Source organism: Sciurus carolinensis, chromosome 12, assembly GCF_902686445.1.
Source record: "Sciurus carolinensis chromosome 12, mSciCar1.2, whole genome shotgun sequence".
Lineage (NCBI taxonomy): Eukaryota > Metazoa > Chordata > Mammalia > Rodentia > Sciuridae > Sciurus > Sciurus carolinensis.
Genome location: NC_062224.1, coordinates 100,413,701 through 100,430,479, shown reverse-complemented (window position 1 = coordinate 100,430,479; position 16,779 = coordinate 100,413,701). Strand labels below are relative to the sequence as shown.

At 35.6% G+C, this 16,779-nt stretch overlaps 1 protein-coding gene across 5 annotated transcripts in view; it reads left to right on the top strand.

The window, feature by feature from the left end:
• Nucleotides 1–16,779, top strand: part of Hmcn1 (hemicentin 1) — a 413,611-nt gene that overhangs the window by 238,669 nt on the left and 158,163 nt on the right. For all 5 annotated transcript variants that reach the window (XM_047520702.1, XM_047520699.1, XM_047520701.1 and 2 more), the window contains 8 exons: nt 1,037–1,132; nt 2,399–2,593; nt 3,612–3,742; nt 3,897–4,044; nt 6,412–6,538; nt 8,562–8,716; nt 15,193–15,471; nt 15,974–16,255. In XM_047520702.1, the coding sequence (XP_047376658.1) occupies nt 1,037–1,132; nt 2,399–2,593; nt 3,612–3,742; nt 3,897–4,044; nt 6,412–6,538; nt 8,562–8,716; nt 15,193–15,471; nt 15,974–16,255 (1,413 nt within the window). The remainder of the gene's footprint in view (nt 1–1,036; nt 1,133–2,398; nt 2,594–3,611; nt 3,743–3,896; nt 4,045–6,411; nt 6,539–8,561; nt 8,717–15,192; nt 15,472–15,973; nt 16,256–16,779) is intronic.

The following is a 16,779-nucleotide window of genomic DNA, read 5'->3' as shown; positions in this document are numbered from 1 at the left end:
AGTAGCTTGAGAGGAAGCTGGGGGCATAGTCATGTGTCAGATTGTCTTTTACCTAGGAGCCCAGATCTGTGAGCGTCAACTTAATTCTAGATGTTACCAAAAGACTTTGAGGGGTTATACCTGAGAAAGTCATGTACCTGATGTGGAGTTTTAAAGGATCCTTGTTTTATGGGAGAACGGTTTGCCTAGTGAGGTGAGGGAAGGTGGCTGTGGACTCTTGCAGTTAGTTAGTTCAGGCAAAAGATGGTGGTACTTGAACTGGGGGAAAGAAGGTGGTGGTCTCAAAAATTAATGAGGAAAAGAACTTCTCAGGACACAGTGATGTATGGATTGTGGGGAGTGAGAGATGGGGTCTCAAGAGACACAGAAGAATTTCCTCATGAAATGAATGAGGGGATGGTGAGACTTCAGAAAGAGAGAGAGGAACGGAGGTACTGATAGGGCACACTGAAGAAAGAACTGGTCTGAAATATCCTGTAGACAAAATGAGTACTAGTGACAATTATCATTAGAAAAGCCAACGATGAAATGTGTGTTTCTGGGAGAGTATTCTGGGGACCATGTTGAATATTAATTCAAAGGAGAATATGTTTGACAATAGGATTCCTATAAGAAACCTATAGAAATAGTTCTGGTAAGAGTATAAGAGTATGAATAAGCAGGAATTTGAAGCATAGAGAAGAAAATACAGATGTGTGAATATATGTGGTACCGTGGGATTGAATAGGCGTGGAGGAGGGGGGGGTAGAAGAGAAAGACAGAAAAATGGCTGCATGGACCGGATGCCTTACCTGAGGGCATAAGGGAACCAGCCCAGGATGAGAAGGATGAAATTGTGCATTTTCTTTGGGGAACTCATAGTTTTAGGTCCCTGGATTACATCTAGGTAGGAAGATCAGTCAGCTGGAAATATGAATCACATTTAAAAGAAGAATCAAAGAAAGATAGCAACTCATCAGCGCAGGTGGGTGATGAGGTCTGAGGAGTTTGGAATTGCCCAAGGAAGCCTGTGGTAACGCATTCCTTTTTCTAACAGAACCACCTACAGTGGAAGATCTAGAGCCTCCTTTTAACACTCCATTCCAAGAGAGACTGGCCAATCAACGCGTTGCATTTCCATGTCCGGCGAAAGGTCTGTAATACTCAGAGATATAGTGTGCGTTTCATCTTGATACTGCCTCTCCCTTCTTTTTTGTTTATTAATTCAACAAATACTACTTAAGAAGTCTGATTGAGGTCCATAAAGGAATGAGTGGGATCAAAGGAAATGATCATAGGTCTTTTTTTTTCCTCAAAAACAAGGACAGATGCCTGGAGCCCATCAATCTTCTCTTTTTTCCTCATTAGTCAACATTTTATGGTGAACACAATTAAACAGGTCAATCTTTCACTTTATTTTTACCATAAATACAACTTCCATAGTCACTTTTATAAGACGAACTCAATTTGAGTTTGGCCTCGGTGTCACTTTCTGTGTGTTCCTCCCATTTTGTGTGTGTGTGTGTGTTTACATAGGATTAAGTCCATCTTTTAATATGTTTATTAACTTTAAGATTATTAACAATACTCTATTGAATCATAATGATTTTATTTAATGTATTTTCTTTTAATTTTATAAGGATTAAATAAATTTTTGAAGTGTTCAGAATAGTGCCTGGCACATAGTTGGCTTAATAAATACATTCTTAATACAGAAATGAATTGGTTTGCAATATTCCTTTTTGCTCTATTACACACTCTAATATAATTTTGTCATTTTTACCCATGAGCACGTCACTTCCATTCACTCTGTTGGTCATAAATAAGTCCAGGAAAAGCAATTTTGCTTACTGCTTTCTCAGATTCCTTTTTAAGAATTGAGCTACTCTCTTTGTTTAACAGATGATATCTCCAGAAGATTATGTGGATAGTAGAACTTCCTCACACCTACAGTATTGGGCCTAAAATGAATTTTAAAACATCATTTTTTTTTCTGTGCATCCTGTTTGCTCAGTCTTCATGTCACATTCCTGCGATACTATCATATTTTTGCTGTGTCGCATTTCACTCTGAACCTCTCCCCATATCTAGTCAATATGGTCAATACGGTACCCCCAACCCTGGTCACCGTGAACTCACCAAGAAAATGCTTTGCTTACTGTCTTCTGAGTGTTTTGATAAAAATAACTTTAATGTAATTTTACACAAGAAACCACAGATCTCAAGGCTGATCAGGAACTAGCAACATCGACCACCATAATCTCTTCAAGTTTCCATGCTAGGAGAAATACCTTGGAATTATTAGAGTACCTAATGGCATAGATTATAGTCATAACAAAAAAATTATTCATTCTTGATATATTTAATATTTAATAATGGTTTCTAACTTTTGTAAAAAAAAATTTAATTTCTTTTTAAGGGACTCCTAAACCAACCATCAAATGGTTACGTAATGGTAGAGAGCTGACAGGCAAAGAGCCTGGTGTTTCCATCCTGGAAGGTGGCACATTGTTGGTTATTGCTTCTGTCACACCATATGACAATGGGGAATACATCTGTGTGGCAGTCAATGAAGCGGGAACCACAGAAAGAAAATACAACCTCAAAGTTCATGGTAAATATGGATGACAATGTTAAGATCATATAACTAAGTATGTGACTGTTTCAAATTCTTGTATGTTTGAATTATTTATTCAGTGTAGTACTGTTTAGTATTAATGTGAACATAAAGGTCGTCAATCAAGAAACTGGTGGTCTGATTGCAATCTTTATTTGATTTAAAATTTTACATAATTCTTTATCATGATTTTTGCATCATTAGAAATTCAAGTGGTAGAAAAAGACACATAGTAAAATTTTTTGGACCTTGAACTGAGCCATCCACGTAGCCTCTCTGAGGTAAAGAAAAATCGACTTCTCATAGACATTTTAATCATACATAAGGAAATATGAATATATAATATTTTATCCTCTTTTTACTTAAGACAAGTACACATATAGTAGAACATTATGCCTATTACTCTGTACCTAGTGTATTTATTTCACTAAACAATCTATCTTTGCAATTATGAAAGATTCCTAATTCTTATGTATAGCACCCCACAATATGGAAATACAATGATTTGTTTAACCTTCCTCTGTAAAGATGAATATTAAAGTTGTCACCAGTTATTTGCTATTACAAGTAACCCTTCCAATAAAAACCTTATACAGATGCCATATTGTTTAAATAAAAGGGTTTATACATTTTAAAATTTGATGAATATTGGCTTCCATAGACACTGGGCAATATTCACTTCCATCAGCAAAGTAGTAAGTCTCATGTAACCTAAATTAAAACCCTTGCATTTCCAGTGGTATTTGAAATATATAGGTTCTTCCTTAAATTGATCATGAATTTCATCCTAAATTCAAAACCCTGAAATAATAAAGCAAAAATTTTAATTAGCATTTATATTTATACATATATTAATCGAGACTTTCAATTTATAAGAAAGCATATGCTTAATTCTGACTAGCTTTTCTCCCCATCAGCCATCTCAGAATTTGCTTTCTAAAGGACTTTATAGATATGATATAATAAAATGACATTTATTATAAAAATATCTGCCATGACTTCTCTTTTCTTGCAGTTCCTCCACTAATTAAAGACAAAGAACACTTAACAAACGTGTCAGTGTTGTTAAATCAGCTGACCAGTCTCCTTTGTGAAGTGGAAGGTACTCCATCACCCGTCATTACATGGTATAAAGATGATTCCCAGGTAAATAAAGGCATCCAAATGTGTGTAATTCCTTGCCTGAAATAAATGGTTTAGATGTGAATTTCTTAATAATAATACTAACATTTTACTTCAGCTGCTAATTATGCATTTCTATTAGAATTGGAAATAATACTGACCATTTTGGCCTTTAAAGGTGACAGAAAGCAGCACTATTCAGATTGTGAACAACGGGAAGATGCTAAAGCTCTTCAAAGTCACTGCAGAGGATGCCGGACAATATTCCTGCAAAGCAATTAATATTGCAGGCACTTCTCAGAAGTACTTTAGTATTGATGTACTAGGTAAGGAAAACATTCTTCAAAAAATTATGATCCATATGTACTTCTTTTTTAAAAAAAATTTATTTTTACAGATTGCATTTTGAAAAATTGTACCCAAATGTGGTATAATTTTTCATTTCTATGGTTGTGCCCGATGTAGATTCATACCATTCATATAATCATACATGTCCATAGGGTAATGATGTCTGTCTCATTCTACCATCTTTCATACCTCCACCCTCTCCCCTGTCTCATTTCCCTCTATGTAATCTAAAAATCCTGCATTCTTCTCTTACCCCCAACCCCCTCACCCCCATTATGTATCATCATGTACGTATCAGGGAAAATATCTGGCCTTTAGTTTTTGGGATTGACTTATTTCACTTAGCATGATATTCTCCAGTTCCATCCATTTATCTGCAAATGCCATAATTTTATTCTTCTTATGGCTGAATAATATTCCATATGCACTTCTGACATTGTACAGAGCTGACTCTATGATGAAGTAAAGAGATAAAAAATAAATCGATAGAAGAAATCCCATTTGTTTCACTTTATTATTATTTTTGTCTTTAATTTTAACTGGTACCATATGATACAGAAAGTTATCTTACTTCAAGTACAGAGATGCCTTTGAGTCATATACCCCAGAGTATCGTCGTATATCCCAAAATGGTACTAGCGTGTATAAAATAGGAAATTATTACTTTTACCAATTTCTCCAAGTAGTTGAACAGGAAATACTTGCTTGGGAATTAGCTATATAGAGAAGTAGTGATTTGTGTGAGTAGCTATATGACTCAGAGTGTAACTCGTTCATTCTGAGAACATCTGCAAAAGATGCTAGGTGGCACATGAACTGGAGAAGGTGGCAAATCCATTTTCCCTGCATTCTAATTGATTCCTGTAACTAAATCATTCCTGACTATAATTCAGGAAGGAGGATTCTGAGAGCAAGGAGAGAGTTCTGAGATTGGAAAAAGAATTTTGTGAGAGGGTAGCCACTATTATAAATTAGGATATAAAATATTTGTAATGACAATCATAAATTTTATAATTTTAGTTAGTGAAATTATATTTGGTATTTAAAATTCACTTGGTGATAAAATTATTTTCTCCTTTTCCAATATTTTGCTCATCAAAATGGGCATAGAATTTCTAAGTCTCTAGTAGAAGTAAGATCTAGAAATGATACTGCTTTAAAAGCAGCACTCAAAAAATTAGTATTTATAAACTGCTACGACCTGAAAGTGATTCCTCTCCTTCGTTGCCTCAAACCCTTTGCATTTCCTTTCCAAGTTCCCATGCTTATATTTAAGGATAGGCTATGTAAGCAGATTAATCACTGTTCTCATTGGCATTATTTCTCTCGGTGCTCATTTCTTCCCTTGACTTTGAATTCCATCCGTGTGCTGGCTCCCAGACTTTTATTTCCAGCTCAGGTTTCTCTCCATTTAAGGGATTGATGTCCAGGCTTCTCCATAGTATCTTGATCTGAACTTCTTAGTTGCATGTCATTGAACACCTTAGTGGTTTTTCAAACAGTAAGATCCCGGCGAACATCTGTTCTGGTTGTCTTCAAGATTCTCTCATCCCCTTCCAGAACCTTGGACTCATCCTTTGAACTACCTCTCCCCAACTCTTCAAATCTACCTATGTCCTGTCTCATCTGCTTTCTAATTCTGTGTTATCTGCTGCTTATTATTCCACTCTGACAATGCAGTATCATTTATAAGCTTAATTAATATAATAAGTAGCCCCCTAACTGCTTCCCTGTATCCTCTCTTTACAACTCTAATCCATTCTTCACTCAGCAGCCTGTGTGATTTTAAAATACAAATCTGATCACATCTACTCTTTCGCTACTGAAACCCTGAGAGTGGCTGGTCGTTTTCTGAATATGAATACCACTTTAACATGATGCAGAAGAGGACTAGGTACAGATCTATAATAGGCTTCATCATTCTAAGATTAAAAACTAGCATATTCTTTTTCATGTTATATCTCATACCAATTTTAGCATAGGAGTCCTTTAAAAGAGACCATATGATATGTAGAATTTAAAAATAAGATCGATACTGATTTTGCCCTTCATTATCTAAAGTAGTTAGCAATAATGTATTACGAGTGTCACTGTTCACTTATATTCTAAGCTTCTCCTACACACGAATTCAGTATTTCTTTAAATGAACCCTATACCAGCACAATTCTTGTGTCATTCAGGAGATATTTCATGAATATATTCCTGTAGTTTGATTTTGTGTGATATTGTATTTTTAACATTAAGATCTTGTTAAAATCCTACAGAAATCAATGATCATCTGCCTCTTTTCCCCCAGCTCTTTGTGGTAAATCATAGATTTTCATGATAAAATATCTTTGTTCAAGTTCCGCCTACCATAATAGGTGCCAGTTCCCCAAGTGAAGTCTCAGTTGTCCTCAGCCACAACGCCACCCTTGAATGCCAGGTCAAAGGCACTCCCTTTCCTGATATCCACTGGTTCAAAGATGGCAAGTGAGTAGCTTTTCTATAATTGTTGCAAGGGCCCAATGGATGGGAAACACGTGTAAATGTGTGTGTGTGGATTTTCTCCCTCTTAATTACTTCCTCACATGAGTATTATTAAATGAGCATGAACAAAAACTGTATTGCTCAAAAAATAGTCTTAAAGTCTTATAATACCTTTTATTCTTCTAAATTATGAAGTTCTTTATAAATGTTGGGATTTTATCTTAGAAACACAGAGGAATTTAAGTTTCTTGTACACTAAATATCCTCTGTCTGAAGACTTTAACAGTGAAGAATGTAAAATTCAAATGCAGAAGTAGTTATTTTTTTTTGCATGGGATTGAGTTATTAAGTAGGAAAATGTTCTGATGACAGCAAGACTGATACTTAAACTTGTCATATATCTGGGTCAAAAGAAACCACAGAAAACCAGGCAGAGAAATTTCCCAGACTGTAAGTCTCCATGGCTTTGCCCAGACTAAAATGGCTTCAGGGGTCCATATTGTTCTGGAAGGTGTGGTTGTAGTTTATGGATTGTTATACAGAGAGCATTATACTAAAGACTAAGTATCAAAAAGTCTAGATTTACAGTACCTGAAATAAAGGACTGTATTCATATTTTCTATGACAACAACATAGAAAAAATATATGGGGATATGAACAGGCAATTTAAAATAGAGTTAGGCAATAATCCTATTAAGAGATTCTCAGGAATTTGATGAATATAAATGAAATATAATTTGTTTTCACAAGTCATTGTTGACAAAAATAAATGTAAATTCTTGAAGACATCCAGCATTGGCTAGAAAGGGGGAATTAGCATAAAATATTCTGATGGGAGAATGTTGATTAGTACGTTGAAAGGCAGTTTGTTGATATCTATTAAAATTGGAATGCTAATTGGGATGGAGTAATCATACCTTCAGTACCCCAGAGAGGAAAACCGTCATGCATGTCCCAGAAAGGCTCTTTCAGTAATATTCATTGCAACTCTGTGATGGCAGAAAAGTGAAAACTGGCTAAAACCCAATGTTAGGGGAATAGGAAGGTAACTCCTGGCGGAGCCATATTACAAAACACTGTGCACTGCATACCAAGAATATCTCCTTAGCAATTGTGACAGAGTGAAACAGAACAAGAACATAATACCATGTATGCATTTAAACTTCAGATTTCTTTGGAAATATATTTAGGTATGAAAATATTTCAAAAAAACATGGAAAAAAATAAACTGGTAGTGGTGAAACATTGGAGAGAAGACTTCCATTGGTGTGACAGTGAAAAGGAATTTTTCTCATTATGATGCTTATGTTATTTTATTTAAATTGTATGTTATATAATTAGCAATAAAATTGTCATAAATTTAAGTAACATACTATTAGGATTCACTTCCTTTAAAAACTTAAAATGCATTACACTAAGGTGCTTCATTCTTTTAACTTTGTATAAACTGTCCTACCAAAAAATTCAATCAATGCCTCTGCGTCCTGGGTAGCTGGGGTTACAGGTGTATACCACTGCACCCTACTACCACACCTACTTGGCCTCTTTAGTAAATAATAACCATTTATTATATTATGAACATTTTTCCAGCTACCATAATGATATCGCTTAAAATAACATTGCTTGGCCAGAAGTTCTTGTACTATAACATTAAACTCTTAGTTTTCCTTTCCAAATGATGGCAGAACTATTGGCAAGCAAACTAAAAAAATCATAAAGAACAAATAAGAATGGGTGAACGAATGAAACAAACAATGTCACTATTTGGTTTCTATTCATATTATTTAAAAATCTAAGTTTGAACTGGGAAATTTTTTATCTCAAGGTGATAATTGTCTAACTTCCTTGTAAAGTAGTTTAATGATTTCATTCTTCTGAGTAGAAGTACCAATCACATTATTGTATTTTTATGTTCAACTTTGATTTACATTTTTAACCTTCTACTTAATAATTTTCATTGTCATTAATAAGGAAGGAAATCTGAGGAAATAAAATAGACCCATAAAACAAAGTTATATTTTTCTAGGCCATTATTTTTGGGAGATCCCAATGTTGAACTTGGAGACAGAGGACAAATTTTACATGTGAAGAATGCACGAAGAAGTGACAAGGGACGCTACCAGTGTGTTGTATCTAATGCTGCTGGCAAACAAGCCAAGGACATAAAATTGACTGTCTATAGTAAGTGTGGTTTTCTCATGATTGCATGATTATCAACTCTCATTATAAACTGGAAAACTGGGTTTACGCTACTGTTCTCTGCTCTTCTTTTCCATATCGGATACTTGGGAATGCTACCTACTTTTAGAGAAGAAAGAGCCTGTCTTCATGTATCTGAGGCTAGAATGTCACATCCATTTTTAATGCATTTTATCATTAAGTGTGGATTTATTCAAGTGGTTTAGCGAATTTTATATGATCTCACTCGTGAGATCAAGAATTTCCTATCTGTCTGGGATATACATAGATCAAATGTCTGTATCCTTGAAGGGGAAGAACAAACTTTAGAAGTCGTAGAGATATATGAAATGCATTGAAGCTGGTGGTATGCAAATAATTAAACTGTTTTATTTTCAGTTGTATTTGGCCTTCATCCTGACCACCTGGTAATATTTTAAAAGCCATATGTTTGTGCTACTGTTTTCTCCCAGCTGCGTTTCGACCAGAAATAACATAACCCTCATTTGCACTAAAATTTTCAACATCCTCTGAGACAGGTGACTGTCAAAGTCATTTCCGTTTTTATGAGGATCAGTGGTGGTTGTCAGACCTCTCCTCACTGCTTTGTCTTTTCCCTTTCCATAGTGGATGACGCTCAGGGTGGCTTAGGTTCTTCAGAATGTCACCTCCTCACAGGGTCTTGCCAAGTCACAGCAGTCACCTACTGGCTCTCTATTACATTGTACCCTTTCACCGCACTTACCACTGTTGAGAAGTTGCTTAATAATGAATTTATTTACTTCTTAGCTGTTCCTCTCCAAGGAAGCTAAACTTTATTAAAACATTCCTTATATCCAGTATACAAAATATCTCAAGAAATATTGACCAAATGCATGAAAGGTCTAGTAGCCCAGTGTCCAATATGGTAACTGCTAGCCACTGGTGACTGTTCAGGGACTAGTCCAATTCGAAATGTGCTGTAGGTATAAAATTCATACCAGATGTCAGAGGCCTCATATGAAAAAAAAAATCTCATTAATCATTTTGCACTGATTACATACTGAAATTATATTTTAGATGCATTGGACTAAGTAAAATATTTTATTAAATTTAAAATTATTGAAATTAATTTCCTTAGTTTCCTTTTATACTTTTAATGTGGCTACTAGAAAGTTTAAAATTATACATGTGGTTTGCATTGTATTTCTGTTGGAAAGCACTTGCTAAATAATTAATAAGGACGTGGGCCTCTAGACAGTCAGACCTGTGTTCAGATCCAGCATCTACCATTTTACATTTTGTGGCTTAAGATAAAATTTCCTCAACTGTATGGACTTCAGTTTTCTTTGTCATAAAATGGGGATAATAATAGTGCATATGTAATAATGTTATTATGAGGGAAAAGTGCTAGATACCTTATACATTGATTTCTTGGCTCATAGTAAGAGTTCAATATATATTATTCATTTATATTGTTAATTTAGTGATTGCATTGTCTTAAAACATATGTATTATCCAGCTTGATTTCTGTATATTTTAACTGCATCCCAAATCTTCATTTTTTGAATGTTAGTGTCTTTATGTAAAGTTTGAATAGCTCTCTTAAAATAAAGAAACTATTGAAGGCATGGTTTTTAAATCATTTATGTCTATGAATAGAAACCTGTAGAAGAAATAAGTCATGAAAAGATAGGTCTCTCAAAAAGGGTCACATGAAAGCTTAGCTATACAAACATCCAAGTTATTGCTACCTAACCTCCCACCAAACCCAGACGTCTGGCCACCAGGTCTAGTCCTCCCTGAGCTGTTGAGTAGTCCTCTCTACACTGTTGTGTTGTTACCAACGTCGGTGCTGAATGCGCTCTGGTGATTGAGTAAGACTCCTGTTTCCATGGGACTTGGGTTCTTCATTTCAGATCCTTTTGTTCATTCTGTGTGATGCGCTCAGGCACCCAGAAGAGAGGGCTTCTGGGATTGTCTGAGATGAAAGGCATTGTCATATCGTGAAGTTTTCAATTTTAAAATTCAGGAAATAATGCCATTCCCTCTCTAGCAAGCTCTCTTGCACCTCCAAGTGGGTAACCTTAAGTTTATGTCATTTGTGAGAATGCCTTTTTCCAGACATGGGGGAAAAATGAAGCAGATGTCATGTTTTGGCTAACTGAGGAATAAGTATTTAGGTTTCAGATTGTGTGTATGCTTCATACTAAAATTACTCATTTATTTTCCTTATTTATACACTTGTATGAAGACAAAGCAGATGGGTTAAAGCACCTGCCAGGTAGAAATGAACATTATGTGTGAGGAAGGAAAGAAAATAAGAGGAAAAAATAAAAGAGATGGAGGAGAACAAAGAAAAAGGGGAAAAAGTTGTGAAAGAAGGAAGAACTTAAATAGCTTTTAGTTGCCTATGAGACTGTGCAAATTAACAACTTATAGTTCTGAGACAGGACTCCTTAACCTGAAGTCCATGAATGGGTTTCAGAGATTCCCTAAATTGTATACAATTCTTTGAGTGTATACATGGGTGCATTTTATTATGCAATGTATTCATAACTTTTTTCTGTACCACCTTCCCTCAAACAAAAGTACAATTCTCTGGCAAATATTCACGAGTTATAATCAAACAGGAAGTGAAATATTTATTTGGCAGTTTAAGCAGTGGGTGGTATGTGGTTCTAGGATTCATTGCAGAGGTCCTCTGAGTAATTTTTTCTCAATTTCATAAATGTAAACTATTAAAATAGATCCTATTCAGTACAAATGACATTCATTTTAAAAACATTCAGCAAAGATAGGGATTTGTCTGAACCTCTGTTCTTTTTCTTTTGTTCTTTTTTTGGTTCTGGGAATTAAATCCAGGGGGGCTTTGCGACTGAGATATATCCCCAGTTCTTTTTATTTTGCAACAGGGTCTTGAAAAGTTACTGAGAGTCTCCCTAAGGTGCTAGGGCTGACCTCAAACTTAAGATCCTCCTGTCTCACTCCCTGAGTCTCTGGTATTACAGGCATGTGCTACTGCACCTGGCTGAATCTATGTTGATTTCATTACTGTATCATCCAACTAATTATTCTAGCCAGATGATTTAGGCAATTTTCACCAAAAATTTGACATGCATTTATAGATTAGCTTATGACATAGTCTCAAATCAAACAGTTAATATTTAAAGCCTGAATAAAATTCTTCGCATTTCAAAATGGTGACTTAAATTTATATTATTTGTAACAGGATTTGGCAAATCTTTTTTAGAAAGGCAAGGTAGTAAATAGTTTAGATTCAGCAGACTATGAGGCAAAATCAAGGATAATCTATAGATACTTGTATAATAAGGCAGTAACAAATTTCTACAAAATTGTTTATTGAGAAATTCTATTTTATTGATTTTTTAAAAATTGTGCTTTTTAATACAACTCAACCCATGGGAAGAATGGAATTATTTGTGGGGGGTATAACATTTCACTTGGTTAGTGGACTCTGTAATGTGATTTTACCTATTTCATCTTGGAAAATGTCTTGTCACACAGATAGCTACTACCTAATACTGATATCAGTTCATAAGCACATGATCTTAATTAAGAATATTCATTCCTCGGAAGACACTATAGAATTCTATTATTGTCTTCTCTTAATGTTTGACTTTCCATGTGCCATTACACAACCAGTTGATCCATTGCATTTGAAGGTTGAAGTCAAAGATTGATGGATTTTGAATGTGGAAACTTTTTTTTTTTTTGCATTTGCATTTAACCTTGCAGAAACCGTGGTTTGAGCTCAGAAAATACTGCAAATATGTAGAGGCATCAAGATGTCACTCTTTGTTTGATATGACTTGTGATTAAAATGACTTAATGACTACTGTGGTGGTACATTAAGTGCTGTGTTTGATAATTTTAGCTTGAATTCATTTAGAAATATCAAGATTACAGCAAAACCAATTTCAAAAAACATTCAGTGTTCTGCAAAAATGTTTAAGAGTGATTCCTCTTAATCAGAAATAAAGCAACCTCAGCCCTGAGCTCAAAAATCGCAGTAAAATATTACTTCTTCCAAAGCATTGAAGTGTGTGGTAAGGTAAGCTGGGACATTCAGTTCTCCTTCTGATGAAGGTCAGGGTACTAATGATGTTGTACTTGATGAGAGCAAATAAACTATACTATTGGCACTACTGGTTCATGAACACATTATTATTTTCACAAAGTGCTTTCTGATAAATGCCAAAATGAGTAAACAGATTTTTAACAACTTGCATTTTAATAGGCTTCTTAGACTTCCCTAAGCCATTTTTCATACACACATATTTTTACCACCATTAATTGTAAAAACCTTAGCAGAGTCCACTCCAGGTTGTGTAATGAGTTAGCATTTTCCCAACTTCTCTGAAAATATTCTTGTCTATAGTTTTTCCACATAGACCATTCTTAAAGAGGCTCATTCTTCACTTTCTTCCAACTTGACATTGATTCCTCAAAAAAACAGAAACAGCATAACACTATGGTAATGTCTGCTTGCTCATCAAAAGAATATTCTTCAGGGAAAAAAAAGACTATTTCTATTGTTACCAGCATCCTCAACTCTTCAATTATTCTCCTTGAAAGGCCGATCATCTTTAATAAATTGATTTTCTCTGGATATGTTTCTTTAACTGCCACTATCATATCTGATTTTGTTTAATTGGCATTGGTAGATGGCTTTCTCTGCTTGACTAACAGACAAGCCACTCAGAAACTTACTCTGGCTGTAACATCCATATCTAACTTTGTTTTTGTGAAGAAATTCTGTTATGGTGAGGCATTTCATTTTGTGTTTTCTGACAAACTGTTGCTTTCCTTTGAATGGGAATACTGTGCTGATGGCTTAGTCTCCTCTTATTTATTCTTTTAGAGCCTGTAATGCTATTACAAAATAAATACAATGCTCTGCCACTTAATTTGATAACAAAATAGTCCATACTGTGTGGTGCCTTAATGCAATATTTGAAACCCACTCTTCAATTCTTGTTTTGACATGAGGATATGCATTGGTAATAAAAATAAAATAGCACCATGTGGTGATATCAAAGTGTAATACATCATGCCTTAAATTATGTAAGGGAAAAATGTGTATATGAATATTTGTCATTGTGAGCTTGTTGATTGCCAGAAAATATTAAGGTATTCCACTCAGCATTCAGATCTTGTTTTGTAACATCCTTCTCCACTGAAAGGAACCAAGGCTCTTTGGAGAAATGGTTGATTCTAGGACTGGGGAAGCAAATATACATAATGAGGCTAAAGCATGTTGTAGGGCTATAAAGTTAAAAAAATGCTAAAAATGTTAAATGATATGAGTATATCAAAGGGGCATAGTAACTAACTAAATAAGCATTTAATGGCCAAAACTGGATAAATAAATGTAGTATTAGATTATATCCCAAGGTAAAGAGTAGTAAGTTTATGTGAGTTCATATTGATATCAATAAGCAATTGAATAAATAAATTTGGGAGCAGAGACATGTCCCCTATACAGAATTCCAAATAAATTCTGCAGAAATTCCCTTAAAAAGATGTTAGAACTGGAGTCTCCACCTGGTTTATGTGGGCTGGAAATATTGACTCCCTTCAGAACAATGGGAGAAAGGAAAGGAGTAGGTTCATAGTAGAGAAATCTGACCATCTTCATCAGGATGCCAAGGTTAACATCATCGGTGATAAGTCACGTTGACAGCATGTGCCATTGATGTGGCATGATGGGTGTGGAGCTGTACCTCTGTGATCTCTCAACACCCACAGCCCTAGTCTCACCATAAGAAAACTATTCTACCGAAATTTAAAACTTCGTTAAAATTATGCTAAGACACTCATAGTCAGACGCATGACATTTGATTTCTTCAAAATTGTTGTGATTGTAGCACAATCCTGGAATGACCATGTTAAGAACACGCAGCAGAAATGAAGCAAGTCAAGGAATTTTTCCAGAAGCACAGTCTTCATATGGTGTCAGAGGCCAGGAAGGAGGTTGCTGGGTTATGGGAAACACACATGTAGCCAATTAGATAATGCAGTTGAATGAATGGGTTGTAGCTCCAAAAAACAACAACAAAACACTCAGAGCTAGACCTTTCGTATTTCACAGGAGAGGCCATGCGGTTGGGCCACATCTGACATTGTTTGTTCCCATGGTCAATTTTGTACTGTGTCTAGGTTAAGTGAAATTTATTTTGTTTTGCTGCTTATTAAATATAACTTGCTTAGTTACTCTAATACCATCTGTTGGACTTAAGTGAGCCCCTGAAACTGAATCTGTGACTTACTGTTTTACTGAAATCGGACACCCAAAAGTGGGGGGGGGTGATAGAGACTGTTGTGACAAGACTGTCAACTAATTCCCAGTAGACACGTCACACTTCCTGTCTTTGATTGCATTTACTTTAAACTCATTATTTAAGCAGTTAGCATTTAGGATTTCATTGCAGATGCTGAACTTAGAAGATCTGTTTTTGTCCCAAAATCCCTTGTAGTTCCACCTACTATTAAAGGAGGAAATGTTACCACAGAAGTATCAGGATTGGTCAACAGCATGATTAAACTCGAGTGTGAGCCACGGGGACTTCCACTGCCCACTGTTACTTGGTATAAGGATGGTCAGCTCATCATGTCCAGCTCACAAGCACTTTATATTGACAAAGGACAATTTCTTCATATTCCTCGAGCACAAGTCTCTGACTCATCAATATATACATGTCGTGCAACCAATGTTGCTGGAACTGCTGAGAAATCATTCCGTGTAGATATCTATGGTAAGGAAAAAAAAAAATCATGCTTTAATTGTATACCTTTCTACCTATACTTTCTAATATGCTGACATCAAATTTGTACACCAATAAAGCCCTGGTGGGTTTGGATTTTTTCAATGTGCATGGATAGACTTTGGAAGAATGTGTTATGGTTTGGAAAAAATATTTATCAGTGCAAGAAGTGGTGCATTCATTCAACGAACCTATGTCCATGGGACTTGGAACATCTACACCATTTGTTCTTATGCGGTAGTTGTTAGGACTAAGATCATTCTTCAGTATTTGTCCCTTGTAAGCCTGACAGGACAGAGTATTCCAAAAGAATTAGAGTAGTTGCAGACGAGCTGAGCCAAGAAACTCTTCCCTCAACAGCTTAGAGGGAGTTGAACATGTAGGTAGTTACAGTAGTCCAACTATGTGAGGAAAAGAATCTCCCCTTTATTTCATTAGAATGTGTTTTGTGATTGCACAGACTTACCTGAAGCATTGCTGTTTTTCTACCTAGTTCCTCCAGTGATTGAAGGTGACTCAGCCACACCTTTGACTAAGCAAGTGGTTATTGCTCATTCGCTGACGCTGGAGTGTAAAGCTGCTGGCAACCCTGCTCCAGTTCTCACTTGGTTAAAAGATGGCGTACCTGTGAAAGCCAGTGACAACATTCGCATAGAAGCTGGTGGGAAGCAACTCGAAATCATGAGTGCTCTAGAAGTTGATCGGGGACAGTATGTATGTGTGGCTACCAGTGTGGCAGGAGAAAAGGAAATCAAATATGAAGTCGAAGTCTTAGGTAAATAAGGATGCCTTTGCCTGGATCCTCAGGGTCACAGCAACACCTGATTAGCTTATTAAAGACGTTTTTGTTCATGCAGTAATAAAACAGTATAAGATAAAGTATGGCTGTTTGTTCAAGGCTGGACTGCACGTTACCAAGAGGTGGACTTACCACCAGAGTCCCATGATCACGAATCTCACATAGATCTTCCAATAACTTTGATTGGCATACTTTGCATTCTTACATCTATGACAATATCTGATTACAGTGAGCCACAGACACTGTATTCTTACGAGCCCTGTGCTAGACAACAGGAAGAAGTCTCTGGACCTTGGGAAGTCATCTTGCGACCTAAAGTCCCTATATCTTTAATTATAGGATGAAGGGGTTTTTTGAATAGGTGGCCCAGTTTGGGGGAATTTCCTTCTCTTGTTCTTATGAAAATAAACAGTATAAAATATGAACTGACTTTATATTCACATGGCATCGGTAGCACCAAGGTGCCAGTTTTAGAAAAATCCATGTTATGTTGTAAGTAC